Source organism: Phlebotomus papatasi, chromosome 2 (assembly GCF_024763615.1).
Source record: "Phlebotomus papatasi isolate M1 chromosome 2, Ppap_2.1, whole genome shotgun sequence".
NCBI lineage: Eukaryota > Metazoa > Arthropoda > Insecta > Diptera > Psychodidae > Phlebotomus > Phlebotomus papatasi.
The window spans coordinates 99,865,533-99,879,360 of record NC_077223.1 but is presented as its reverse complement, the minus strand read 5'-3'; the positions used below and the strand labels follow the sequence as shown (position 1 = coordinate 99,879,360).

The following is a 13,828-nucleotide window of genomic DNA, read 5'->3' as shown; positions in this document are numbered from 1 at the left end:
GGTGCAGTTTAAATTTCTTCTACTGACCAGTAAATCACAGGAAGGTGGATAAATGTTCAAAAAGAGTGACTCTAAATTGCCAGTGATTTTTTATTGCTATCAAAAATATTTAAAACAGTTGAGAGTTTGCACTTGAATTTGAATTTTAAATGCTCTTTTTGCTTATACAGTAGAACCTCGCTATAGGCCATCGCTCTATAGTCCACAATTTATCGTCCGTTGATTTCAAAACACTGATTTTAAGTTATGTTATATTTTTTAGTACGCGACATGAAATGTCGTCATAATTATTTTAATATTTTTCGCAAACTTTATTGAATAGTTGTGATAATTGTGATCCATAATGAAGAGAGCGAGGACAAGTACCACAATCGCAAAGAAAGTGGAAGCCGTCGAGCAATTTCAATATTAAAAGTCGTTGATAATTTTAAGAAATGACATGGACTATAGTGCGACCCAAGTGTCAAATCTGGAACCAAATATGGACTAGAGCGAGGCTCGACTGTAATGCCATCAACAGACAAATCTATGGAATGTGTTATAATTTTTCTGAAAGATATCTTAGCCATATTACTTCAAGGTTTTCTAACTGATAAGAGATATAAAATTCAAAATATTAAAAACAAATAAAAAGTAAAATAATGACACTGTTGTTTATATTAATAATTCTTTAAACAAAAGACAGCATAATTTTAGTCAATAATTTAGTAAATTTACTCCGTAAAAATCATAGGGGAAAGTACTCTTCCTTCGAACGTTCATGCCTTCGAATACTGTGAATTTTCTTTTATTTTTCCCATGAGACTTCCTCATTTTTTTAAATATTAGTTAGCTCATTATCTGTAAGTCTCTTAGGAAAAGTAAAAGAAAATCACATTATTCGAAGGCATGAACTTTCGAAGGGAGTGTACTTTCTCGACTTTCTCCTATACAGCTATTGCCTAGGATATGCGAAATTTTTATATTTGAAAATAGTAAAATATTCTTGACGAAATGAAAATAAAGAATGTATAGATCATTTTAGCATAAAAGGTGTAATGGTTCAAAGTGATTGACAATTAATTTTGCGTTATTTAGCGGACAAAGTAAAATATTTTATTAATCAACTCAGTTTATTTGCTGATCTACAAAAATTTTTACTGACGAGAATGATAATTTATTGTTCAAAAATGTTTATATCGAATTAATGCAAAAATATTGAAGGATTTAGATAGCTCAAGTAAAGTACAATAAACAAGCAATCAGTTGTGAGCAGTATCACGCATTATTTTATTTAATTAGATTATTAAAACTTAAATTAAAAAAAAAACAGAAAGTCGCCGATAAGTATTGATTATTGACAAGCATAAATACATCTTTTAAGGATTAATAGTTTTTAGGTGTATTTTGGTCAGTAAAAAATTAAATTACTCAATAAATCATTCAAAATGGTTGAAAAAATATCAGTTTAAGTCAGTAAAAAAAATTAATTTAGTTACAAAAAAAATGATCAGAAATCACTTTAATCAAACCGACGATTTGATGAACATAGAGAAAAAAATTGAATTGTCCGAGGCTTAAGTTGTCCGAAGGTAGCGCGCTTTCCCCTACTACCTAAATTAATTAAGTTTAAAAAAGGAGAATGGTCAAATCCGGTCCCGGAATCGCCACAAACGGGACTTATGTCATTGGATAGACATTAGTATAGGTAACAACTTTTGTTCTGGGATCAATGTTCTAAACCATGGAGGAACAGTTCTAGAGCACAAAAACTATTTTTCACAATGATGAAGAATGATCAAAAGTATATGGGCGCTGGTTCATCTTCATACAAACATTAGAGTAGACGCATTTTAAAGATATTGATATAAGGTTGAGAAAAATGCCGGGACCCAGGACGATAAACGTTGGAAGTCCTTGTAAAAGAGGCCCTTATCCTTCCGAAAAATCATTGTTTTGACTACGAATTACGCAAGAACGACTAAAGCGATCTTGATGAAATTCGGTATAGAGTCAGTGTATGACTTAAAGTTTTTATTCATGCATAACACCCTTTCCCCCCACCCTCCATTCTGACAGCCCCCATACAAAATGGAGGCACTTTACCTTATAACTCCTTTCTAAGACGATGTAGAAAGCTGATATTCAACAAGGGAACAAAACTTATGGACGACTTTTCAACTATACATGTTAACCCGCTCCTCCACCACCCCTTCTAGTAATCCCATACAAAATGAGAACATTTTGACCTCCTTTCTGAGAAGAAGTAGTTGGTTTGTAAAAGAATGAAAAAAATGAATAACTAATAACGTTAACAATAATTTTCTAGATTTTATATGCATTTATAGACATCTAGTCGAATTACAGCTTTCTGCCTCCTCTTAGAAAGGAGTTATAAGGTGAAATGCTCTCATTTTGTATGGAGGTTACCAGAAGGGGTGATGGACGAAGAGTTTGGGCAGTATGGTTAAAAAGTCTTCTTTAAGACTTGTTCCCAAGCTGTATTTCAACTTTCTATCTTTTCTCAGAAAGGAGTTATAAGGTGAAATGCTCTCATTTTGTATGAGGGCTACCAGAAAGGGGGACAGAGGAGGGAGATATTATACATGGTTTAAAAGTCTTCCCTAAGCTTTGTTCCCTTGTCGAATTTCAGCTTTCTACATCGTCTTACAAAGGAGTTATAAGGTAAAGTGCCCCCATTTTGTATGGGGGCTGTCAGAATGGAGGGTGGGGGGAGAGGGTGTTATGCATGGATAAAAACTTTAAGTCATATACTGACTCTATACCGAATTTCATCAAGATCGCTTTAGTCGTTCTTGCGTAATTCGTAGTCAAAACAGCGATTTTTCGGAAGGATAAAGGCCATTTTAGAAGGACTCCCAACGTTTATCGTCCTGGGTCCCGGCAATTTTTCAATCTTATATCAGTACCTACAAAATGCGCCTACTCTCGTTTGTGGCGATTCCGGGACCAGCGCCCATATACTTTTGACCATTCTCCTTTGTGAGTCTTGAAATTGTTAGGGATTCTATTTTGGAATTTTAAAATACTTCAGGGTAAATGTACCAAATTCCGGTCAGTTTGTAATTTCGGACACTTTTTTGTTCCTCAAATTTCCATGAATTTTTAGTTTTTGCATACTCCAAAAATTGTAAGAAAAAAGAAATGTAAAAAAATTACAAGAAATGTCGCTCCGATAAATAAGATGATGTGAAACAGACATTGTATTGGAAGAATTCCGGAAGGACAAGAAACTAAGAGAATGAAGGTGACCGAAATAGGCCACCAAAGCTGTGCCTACATTTTATATATTTCAAAATGTATTAAGAATGATTTAAGAGAAAATAAAGACGGTAAACTGTCTATAAGGTTTCAAACAACACTCTTTAAAAACAAGTAACAAGAAAATCAATTTGTATCAAAAATATTACATTTCAAACTTGAGACTTTTGCGCTTGGATGCAACTTATGCCGAAATTTGGCACACTTACCCTATATTTTAGTAAAAATGTTTTAGATTAACTTACAGTTATTTTCTTTTTAAATCGTTTTCATATTTCTGTTGCATGCATATAACTCAAATAAGGGCTCTATTTCCAAAATTTGTATTTTAATGATACTTAGTTCAAGTAACTAAATTTAGGGATGATTAAAATGTTTTTGTCTTAAGATATTGTTGATAACAACTAAATATTTTATGAATTTCTTATGGGAAAGTTCAAACGTTCAAACTTTTAAATAGAAGTTATCAGCCCTTGAAATAAATCAATAAAACATACAAACTTTGGCAATATTTCGTCGATATTGCCAAATATTTCAACTATCTAAATAGACATTCAAATCACGGATTTTAGTATTATATGAAAGAAATTTGGAAATAATTATAATGGTTGGATCCATAGTCATTCGTCTTTTAGTCAAATCTCTCAATAATTTATTTCTCATCACCTCCTGTCGTGTGGATATAATATTTATCGCATATACAAAAGAAATCATTTCGTTTATTACAAACAGACGTGACAGATTTTATCGTACATCCTGCAACTTTTCTTCATCGCCAACAATAAAATATTATTCGTCTCATGAATTACCACGAAGAGAGTCTTCAAGTGACTCATTGGTGACATAAATTCATGTTCCAATGCCTTGTGTATCTTCTCTTTTTTACCATGAGACCCCAAGAATCGATATTGCATGTACAAATGGTAAGAAAATACACAAGTTTTCTCCCAAAAGACTTACGGGGAGTAGAAAAAAAGACCAGGCAAAAAGGAAAAAAAGAACCTCCCTCCCCAAGTAATATGATGAGTTGAAAACCCAAATCAATCCACACCAATTTGTTATTTTCACACACAAATGTTTCCGCAATTAAAAGAACATTTTCAACAATAATTTTTCAGCATTTTTTTCTCCATCGCTCTTTTGCCTCACAATTCAAGTTGGACCAGAAAAAAAATCGAAATGTGTCTTGGCGATAGAGAATGTAAAAATAACTTCCTAAAATACACGATTTCGGTAGACAATTTTCTATCTTAAGCGAAGCCCAGTGGAAGTCAATGAGTCTGCCCTGGTGTGGCTAGGAAAATCTTTTTGAATGGAAAATTGATACACTTACCCATTGAAGGGGTATCCGGCAAACGCCGCTTCGTAGGAATGATAAACCGCAGGGTAGGGCCATGGAGTTCCTCCAGCTGCTAAATTTTCTTTCAGTTCCAGAGCTCCTGCCTAGAAAACGAATAAGACCCTTACGTTAGGTTTGAAACATTTAAGAAACTTTTTGGTTCTAAAGAGTTATAAATCCACTTGAAATTATATTTCAAGAGTGTTCGGAAAACCGAAAGTATATGTATTTGTTGCTTGATCATTGGCGATACTTTAGTTTCAAATTTCGATTTTCGGTAAGTCTCCAAGAAGTTGAAACTCGCAAATCGAAGTGGACAAATTGGAATTTAAATGGAAACTAAACTTGCAAAAGGAATAATTCGAATTCGAAACTTTTTTTCGAAAGTTAATCTAAATTAAAAGCACTTGTTTTTGTATAATTTTTTGAAGGTTAAAACTTATCTGTATAGAAATTTTATTATTTTTGAAAATATTTCGAACATGGGGTTACAAGAGGGTTTTTTATTAAAGATTTTATAAAACAAGATAAGTATGAATTATTCGAAATAATGATGACTGGGAATTTTCTCAATATCGAAATTTTGAAACAAATTTTGAAACCGTAAATTAAACGAAATTAAAAGCATTTGTTTTTGTTTTTGTGTTTTAAATTTTTTGAAAGTTTAAAATTTATTATGTCTATGGCAATTTTATTGTTTTCGAAAATATTTCGCACATGAAACCACAAGAGAAAAAATTATAAAATGAATTTATAAAATGTTTTATAGCACAAAATAACTAAATATGAATTGTTCGGAATAAAGTTGAATAGGGATTTTCTCAATTAAGAACTTTCGATACAAATTATCTAGGTTTAAATGTGTTTAGCGTGATTTTATTTTTAGCAAATATTTAGGATTAGAATTTTTAATTTGCATTAAACTTTATTAGCTATACGTTTTTTAAGTAAAGACAATATCTAAATATTTCGAACATATTTTACTTTGTTATATTTTATTTTTTTTTGTTTTTGTTAAAATATATTTGAAAATATTGTTAAAGTTAAAATGTTGATATACTCCAAAAAGCAAGGGGGAGATATTAGGGTGAAAATGTGTACACCACTTCCAGGCACTTCCACAATTTGCATTGAATAGCCCTGCGCACTTCCAAAAATTCGCAACAATCTCGAAAATGCTGCAATACTTCCAGCACTTCATGCACTTCTTACACTTACTAATCAATAATTTATTTAATATTATGAGAAATCTAATTGGGAAAACTTGAAAAAAAATATCTCAAGAAATTTATTATTCCGCATACTTCTAACATTTTGCTTATATTATATTTTGAATTTCTAGCGACAGATATTCTTGCACTTGCATACTTTCAGTACTTTAATATTATCTTTGTTTTACGAAAGGGTATCAACATATTTTGAATTTTCCTAATAGACCAGTGAAGCTACTTTTGGAAGATAGAGTCTCTAAAAAAATGTATTGTCGTTTGCAATTATTGATGCTGTGCTGAAAAGTCTGTAAGAATCCAAAAGTACGAGTGCAACAACTAATTCAGCATTTCAGATGTATCTTCACATTTTATTAAGCTTGATTCTCTCCCTGGTTCCAAAATTCTTTAGAATTGAAACGTTTTGCACTCTTGGGAAAGGTTTTTAGTGATTGCTAATTAACTTTTGCTACACGCTTGGCTATTTTTTGCAGGACTTTTTCCGTTACTGTTGTATTAGAGAAATTTTTCCAAAATTATTTTCCAGGATATTAATAATCTCTTCAATTGTTATCGAAAAATTTTCCTCCACTAGGATACTCACACTATGGCCATAAATATTAGAGACCGTTTAAAATAGAATTAATATTTCGAAGGATAAATCCCTATTTCGAAATTTTCAAAGCCACTTTTAATCATCTTTAGAGCAAGGACACGATCTAAATAAACCTCTAAAATGTTTTTTTTACGGAAGTCCATCACTTAGATTTATTTAAAATTATGCAAACATTAAATATTACAAATGTTCCTTTTCGTTTCTCATTTTGTGAAAGTTCTCAAAAGCACAAATCGACCTTTTTGAAGAATACTTTTGAAGAGACGTAAATACACTTAAAATCTTACAAAAAATGGTGGATATGTTCTATGGGATACCCCTTAACTACATTTGCGAAAAAGTCCCACGAATTTATGCAATCATCCAATACATATTACAATAAATTATTAAAAAAAATATATGTCAAATTTTTTCAAAGTCAGAAAACTATTATTCAGCTGAATATTTCCTCGGAAAAATTACAACACAAATTAAGCTGTAATAAATTTGAGCATATTTGCTCCATTTCATAGCCATAACCGAATTTGTAAAATGTCAAAAAAGATCTTTTCAAATTACACTGCCATTCGAATTAAAAATCTTAACTAAGAGTAGCGTAGTCTGAAAAATATGGAATTAAGCAGAAAAGACTTTATAATCGGGCACTTCCACTTCCAAAGACTTCCAAGCACTTCATTTTCAACTGTACACCACTTCCAACCCCAATATCTCCCCCTTGCCAAAAAGTAAAATACTTTTAAAAACAGCTGTACCCTGGGGTTCGCATCTTCAACAAATTTTTCACATGGAATTTAGAATCAGAATTATTTACTGAACTTTCGAATAGTTTCTATAGTGAATCGTTCTCTATTATTTAGAAAGAAAAACACAAATCTCGGCATTTCATCACATAAATCATTTGACTGGGAGACATTCTTTTTCTCCCAAACATCGGGAATTTAATCAAATGTTCCACCCATGTAATTTTCGATGTAATTTAAAATAATCTTCATAAATTTTCTCTTGCCTACAAAACCACCAGAAAAAAAGGCACCGAAATGGAAAGACTGTGAGTAAAAGTGGTGTTTGGTGAGACAAGTGTCAAGAGGTCAAGCTGTGTGTTATCGTAATGTTGGTATGTCTGAAAAGAATGTTTGTGATTTATTTCAATGAACGCTGACTTATGGAAATCAATTTGAAGCCGAATAACAAATTTCATTACAAGTTAACATTTATTTTCACGATAGTACGCTTCTACCACATGGTCTATTGGGACTTTTTTTTTCCTTCATATCTTCTCTCTTATGTGCCATTTAACATTACTGGAGGAGAGTATCAAAAGTTGCATGTAAATGAGTGATAGAGTGGTGGAGAAGGAAAGACGACACTGGGCTGGTATTGCCTATCACCAGTTTCTTGTTAATGGAAAATATTATAGGAGAGACACTTCTTATCTTGTGTTTTTTTTTCATTGGATTTCACACACAGTGGAGAAAATTAATCCAAAATGCAAGAAATACTCCACAGTTCGAAGGCAACAGTGTTCGACGATACAGCAAAGGAAGTATATTGTACTCTATTAACATGCCTTTTCTGTGTTTATTTGAATAAACAGGGTCTCAAGATCACAAGCTGAAAAAAAAACTTTCAATAAGAAGCTCAATTTCCCGGAAAATAGAAAGAAGACAAAGTAGAAAACAATAAATTTTCATTGCATTGATAAGAAATATTCCTAAAAGTTGACTGTTAGATGTATAAACAATTGTTGTATCTGCTGTTGTTTAGAAAAGCGCACTGAGAAAAGAAACTTAAGGGGCGAATTGGGACACTTTTGAAAGTGGGGCACCTTTGAAATTAGAATTTTTCTCCTATATTTATGAGGAACTGAGCCATATCATAATGCAATTTAGCTTCTCAATCTGTCTGTGCTGCTAAATTATATCATGATAAGGCTCAATTTTATTTAAAAATATGTGAAAAAAATCCAATTTTAAAGGTGCCCCGCTTCCCCCTATAGGCAATTTTTAATATTTTTCTAAGTTGAATTAAAAATTTCTACCATTATTGGAATTCTCTATTGTTCTTTTGATATTTCATTCACCATTGAGATCCCTATGGGATTGATTTGGTTTTGCTTACACTCCATTATTGGTATCCCCATTGAGAAACCTGGGAACCATTTGGGATTACAATATCTTTTGGGATTCCCATTGGGATCCTTTAGGATAGTTGTGCTACAGGGGCTACAGGTATTGAAATATTGGATTAAAAATATTATTTACATCGATCATGAGATTTCTTTTATTATTTCAGCATTTTGTTTTTAAATGTCGAAACCATAACAGACATGAAATACCATAGTACGTAATATATTTATTACAAAAAAACAACTTTGTTTCTGACATATTTTTAATAATATAAAGATTTTAATAATTTTGATTTTTTTATATTAAAAAAAACTTTTTAAATATAAAGAATAAGGAAGTTAAATAAAGTTTCCATTAACAGGACTCTTTTTATTTCCAGGCTTAGATTTCATAAGCATTATTTGGTTTTAAAGGATAGAAAAAATCGTTAAATTAAATAGAATTCTACGTGGTTTGTCTTATTTTTTCAATAATAAATTCTATTCATTTTTAATTTAAATAAATCACACCAGGCTGTTGGAACAGATAAAAACCCGACAAGCTCCAAGAAGAATATAAAGGACCTAGAAGCTTTTTGGGTTTTAATTTGATTTATTTTAGTTTAATAACTTGATTGATAGATTCAATTTAATAATATAAAAATTATTATCTGTTTTTGTTAGAGAATTTTCATAATTAATAAGCCAAGTTTATGATTTAAAAATATTAATTTCAAATATTTTAGAGAAAAACACTTTCAAATAAATTTTATTTGTTTTTTTTTAAGTAGATTATTATTTTTTTTCACTGCAGATATAGCAATGTTTAATGTTATTGACTTGTACATTGTCTCTAAAAGAAGATTCTCTCCCAGTTCGGCACTGGTGTTTCGTTCAACACCATCAGCAACATTTATGGTCGGACTTTTAATCAGAAAAGTGCAAATTTAACAAAATATAAAATCACTATTTTACAATCTTATACAACAGCTAACAACGACTCCCTCTTATCAGTATCGAGTGTCAGGTAGTATATTTTATTGTGTTTAATTTATTGAAAAATAAATAAATGCTGAATAACCCCAATCGCGCGATATTCGTGCAAGAAGTTGCTCAAAGTGACGCTAAAAGATGTGCTATTTCTTATATGAATGTCTCTTGTCTCTGGCGAAACAACACTTAAAACTTGACTCTCTTGGGGATCAAATAATAGCTACCAATTTCAACATTGTATTGAAATGATATTTTATAATGAAAATCTTTTAATGAAATGCGTGGTATCGAGCGATGAGTAATGAAATAAAATCACCATATGGAGATATCAAAAGTGCCTGTTGAGAGATCCGAGATGTGAATACCAAATTGAGTCAATTAATTGGATATAGTAATCAATTACTTCTATTTCTGCTGCCCTCATATCATCACTAAGATATCCTCCCGCCTATGCCTCATACTTAATTCAACTTGAAGGACCAAGATAGAGGTGTTTTTACTTTGTAATAGATGGGATTCTAATTATGACCAGATTCAAAATTCATCAACAATCACTGTTGAATTTATTCTTTCACTGGTAAAAATAAAAGGATCAAATTGATCCAAATTTGATCCTTTTGCAAGAGGTGGATCAAATTCCGAACTCTGAATGCACATTTATCATAATAGAACATTGGAGATGCTAATGTTGCCATGCGTCAACAAACATGTTAATTTGATCCATCCTTTGCAAAAGGATAAATTTGATCCTATTATTTTTCCAGTGTTACTATGCACATTCACAATCAAAATTAAAAAAAAAAGACAGTAAGCAAAGACACAAATCAGAAAACCGTATAGAAATCACAATAGGATAAATTCGTTATGTGGTGTTTAGTGTGAATCAAAACTTTTGTACATTCCTATTTTTTCCATTTTTATGAGTTTTGAGTAAAGAAAATGTTCAATATTTCAGTTTTTATGGAAAATATATACATAGACAACTATGTAAATGACTGTTTTTTATGGTATATGTCTTAGATAATCGCAAAGACTTTGATTTGAAGTTTTTCTACCTATTATTGTTCCATACGATTTGATGTAGTACTTCAGAATACGCAATGAATACTTTAAATAATTAGATTTATTTTTTTTTTTAATATTTTTAGTTCATTATTTAATTCTGTATCATTAGATTTTTTACTATATAAATGTAAATACAATATTAAGAAAATACGTATTAATTTACCTTTTAATAAAACACAAATAATAATAAGTATAAAAAAGATAAATTTAAAAATAATAAATAGTCAGAAAATAAATCTTATTAGCTAAGACACGCACCATGAGCTCTAGTCATCAGTGCTAACTCAATTTTTATTAATAAATTATTAAAAACACAGAAGTATAAAATACAATACATGGAAAAATATTATTTGAATTGAAGATCAAGTTTAATATTTTCTGGTTTGTGTCTCAACTCACTCTTTTGACAGCCAATCTGCATTAACCATTAAAGATTTATGCCCGGCATACAACAACATTTGTTTGCAAATTTGCTTTCAAAATTATCTATGAGAGCGAGCGAGATACCTAGATCTAGATCTCACTTACTCTCATTGAAATTTCAAAAACATGTTTACAAAACAAAAATTATTGTGCGTTAGGCATTAAGCGAATTTCGTGAACTTTATGTTCAATATTCATTGTATTTATATACAGAGAATTGTCAATCAGAGAAAATGACACTCAAATCATTCAGTTTTCTCCGGAGTAGAGATAGGAAAAATTCATGCCTCCACACAGGATCTAGACGAATACTCTACCAATTGAGTTTATTATTAAGTAGAACAGCGTACAGACCCAAATAGACCCAGGCTGATCCTCGAGAGTATTTAGTTTTTAAAATTCAATAATGAATAATATTCTCGAGGGTCAGCCTGAGTCAATTTAGGCCTTAATACAGATGAGAAGGATTAGTGCCCAAATAGACTCAGGTTGATCCTCGAGAATATTTAACATGTGAAATGTAGCTGTAAATGATCAGCTAAAGCAAACTTATGGAAAGGACCTCTAATCAGTGAACATAAGCCCTCAGTCAGTGCATGATAGTTTTAAATAAATATTTATTGCTAAATTTTACGTTAACTAGACGAGTGCTCCACCAATTGAGCTTATTATTAAGAAGAACAGCGTACAGACCTAAATAGACCCAGGCTGATCCTCGAGAGTATTTAGTTTTTAAAATTCGATAATAAATAATATTCTCGTTAATATACTCGAGGATCAGCCTGAGTCTATTTGGGCCCTAATATACAGATGATAAGGTTTAGTGCCCAAATCGACTCAGACTGATCCTCGAAAATATTTAACATGTGAAATATGGCTGTAAAGGATCAAGTAAAGCAAATTTATGGAAAATGCCTTTACAGTGATCATAAGCCTTCAGTGCATGATAGTTTTAAATAAATATTTATTGCTAAATTTTACAGACTTAATACTCTCGAGTCCATTTGAATCTTTAGAATACTTGAAACCATTTATTCAGTTTCTTAAGTGCATCGGCTAAATGTAAATCCTTGACATATTGGTTTAATTCCAAGGTTAATGGATGTTAATAGTCATCGTAATGTCCCATTGTCTTATTATTTGTTACATTATTCTAGTTGAACATGTCAGATTTTAACCAAGTTTGTTAAAATAATTCATTTTATCTGTATTTAGAATATTGTAAGAGAAAAATAGTCGTTTTTTCACTAGTAATATATACTCTTTTTAGATGGTATTTGAATTCTAAATTTAATTTTAAAACATTTTTGAAGTCATTACCAACTAAACTGGATATCGAAGAGCATTCTAAATCTAGACGCAAATGTAATTTTATCGTGTTTAGCTAGGGTTGAACGAACTTTTACTGAAAACTTGCAAAACATACATTATGTCGACTTGTCAGAATATAAGTCGAATAAGTCGATTTTTGGCAAAATTTGCTTTTTCGCTATTCGGTTACTTCTTGACACCCTCTACCTTCCCTGTGAATATTATACCAGAAAGTTAATTATTCTCAAAGTTATAGGGGTTTCAAATCTTAAAAATCCTATAGGGGAAAGTGACCATGCTTGATACTGTAAAATGATGTCCAACGTTTGTGATTTTTTTCTGATTAACACACAAACCGAAGCGATTCCTCCACTATGACAAAAAAATGTCTCACTTATTAGGTTCATAATCCAACCTCTGAAAGTTCTTGGAAATTCTTAGATTTTCCTCAAGAAGAAAATGAAAATTCAGTGGCGACTTTTATACAAGTCGGGTCCGGGGCCTTCCTGTATAATAATTGATTCGACAAATCGGAGGCCTATTTTCACTGCAAAAATTTCACTGGATACAAAAAATTGCACATCAATATTTAGACTGAACTCTAATCTATCTGCTTAAATCGTTTGTACGACTGGTTATTAGTTTTAAAATCACTTTTATGTAATTTTTCTAAGCCGTGTTTTTATGACATTAGGGCACTAGCGAAAACCATTTTTTCACTTTGAGTCCATGAAAATGTCACTCTGCAACCTTAAAATTCAGGCAACAGGGTTGAAGGCTATGTCAATTGTCGATAAAATTGGCGGATTATAATAGGTGTAATTATGAAAGAATCACATCTAATGATAGAGTTGCCACAATTAAATTATCATTCATAGACCCTTTTTAAAATATAGGATGGACACAGGTAGAATTTATGAATTTGTCACCACCCACAAAAACAGTGTCCCCAAGTAAAAATATTTTTACGTAAATATTAATACTGATGAACCCTCTATGTGCCTATGATAGTAGTTTTCCTGAACAGCGACATTAATTAATAAATACTTATAAAATATCATGTATCAAAATTACAGTTTTGCACCTATTTTTGATTTTTGCTTCGTGAAACTAGGAAAAAAGAGCTAGGATCCTAATTTTTTTAGGAAATGTGATGCTTAGCACCAGCTATTGAAATATATTGCGATAAGTCATAACTATTGATTAACATAGAAAATAAATAGTTATTATCAAGCTTGGATCGTATCAAGCATGGTCACTTTCCCCTACTCGGCATGTAAAATCTGAACTTGAAATCGCTCTCCTGTAAAATTGACCATTCGCGATCTATTCGTTTTTTAATCTGAGCCGTCGATTTAGTATATTACGGGCAAATAATGCGAAATCATTTTTTATGTTTTTGTTTTAGAAAAATTGAGTAAATAAACAAATAATAATAATAATAAATTATTTGTTTTTAATATAGTTATTTAACGATTTCTTTACCGGGTTTTGTCTAAGTGGTATAG

General features: G+C 31.1%; 1 protein-coding gene across 1 annotated transcript in view; it reads right to left on the bottom strand.

Annotated features, from left to right (window-relative positions):
- The window catches only part of LOC129800389 (homeobox protein caupolican), a 99,276-nt gene that overhangs the window by 30,731 nt on the left and 54,717 nt on the right, over positions 1-13,828 (bottom strand). Inside the window, exon 3 of the mRNA XM_055844731.1 lies at positions 4,595-4,704. Within this exon, the coding sequence (XP_055700706.1) occupies positions 4,595-4,704 (110 nt within the window). The remainder of the gene's footprint in view (positions 1-4,594; positions 4,705-13,828) is intronic.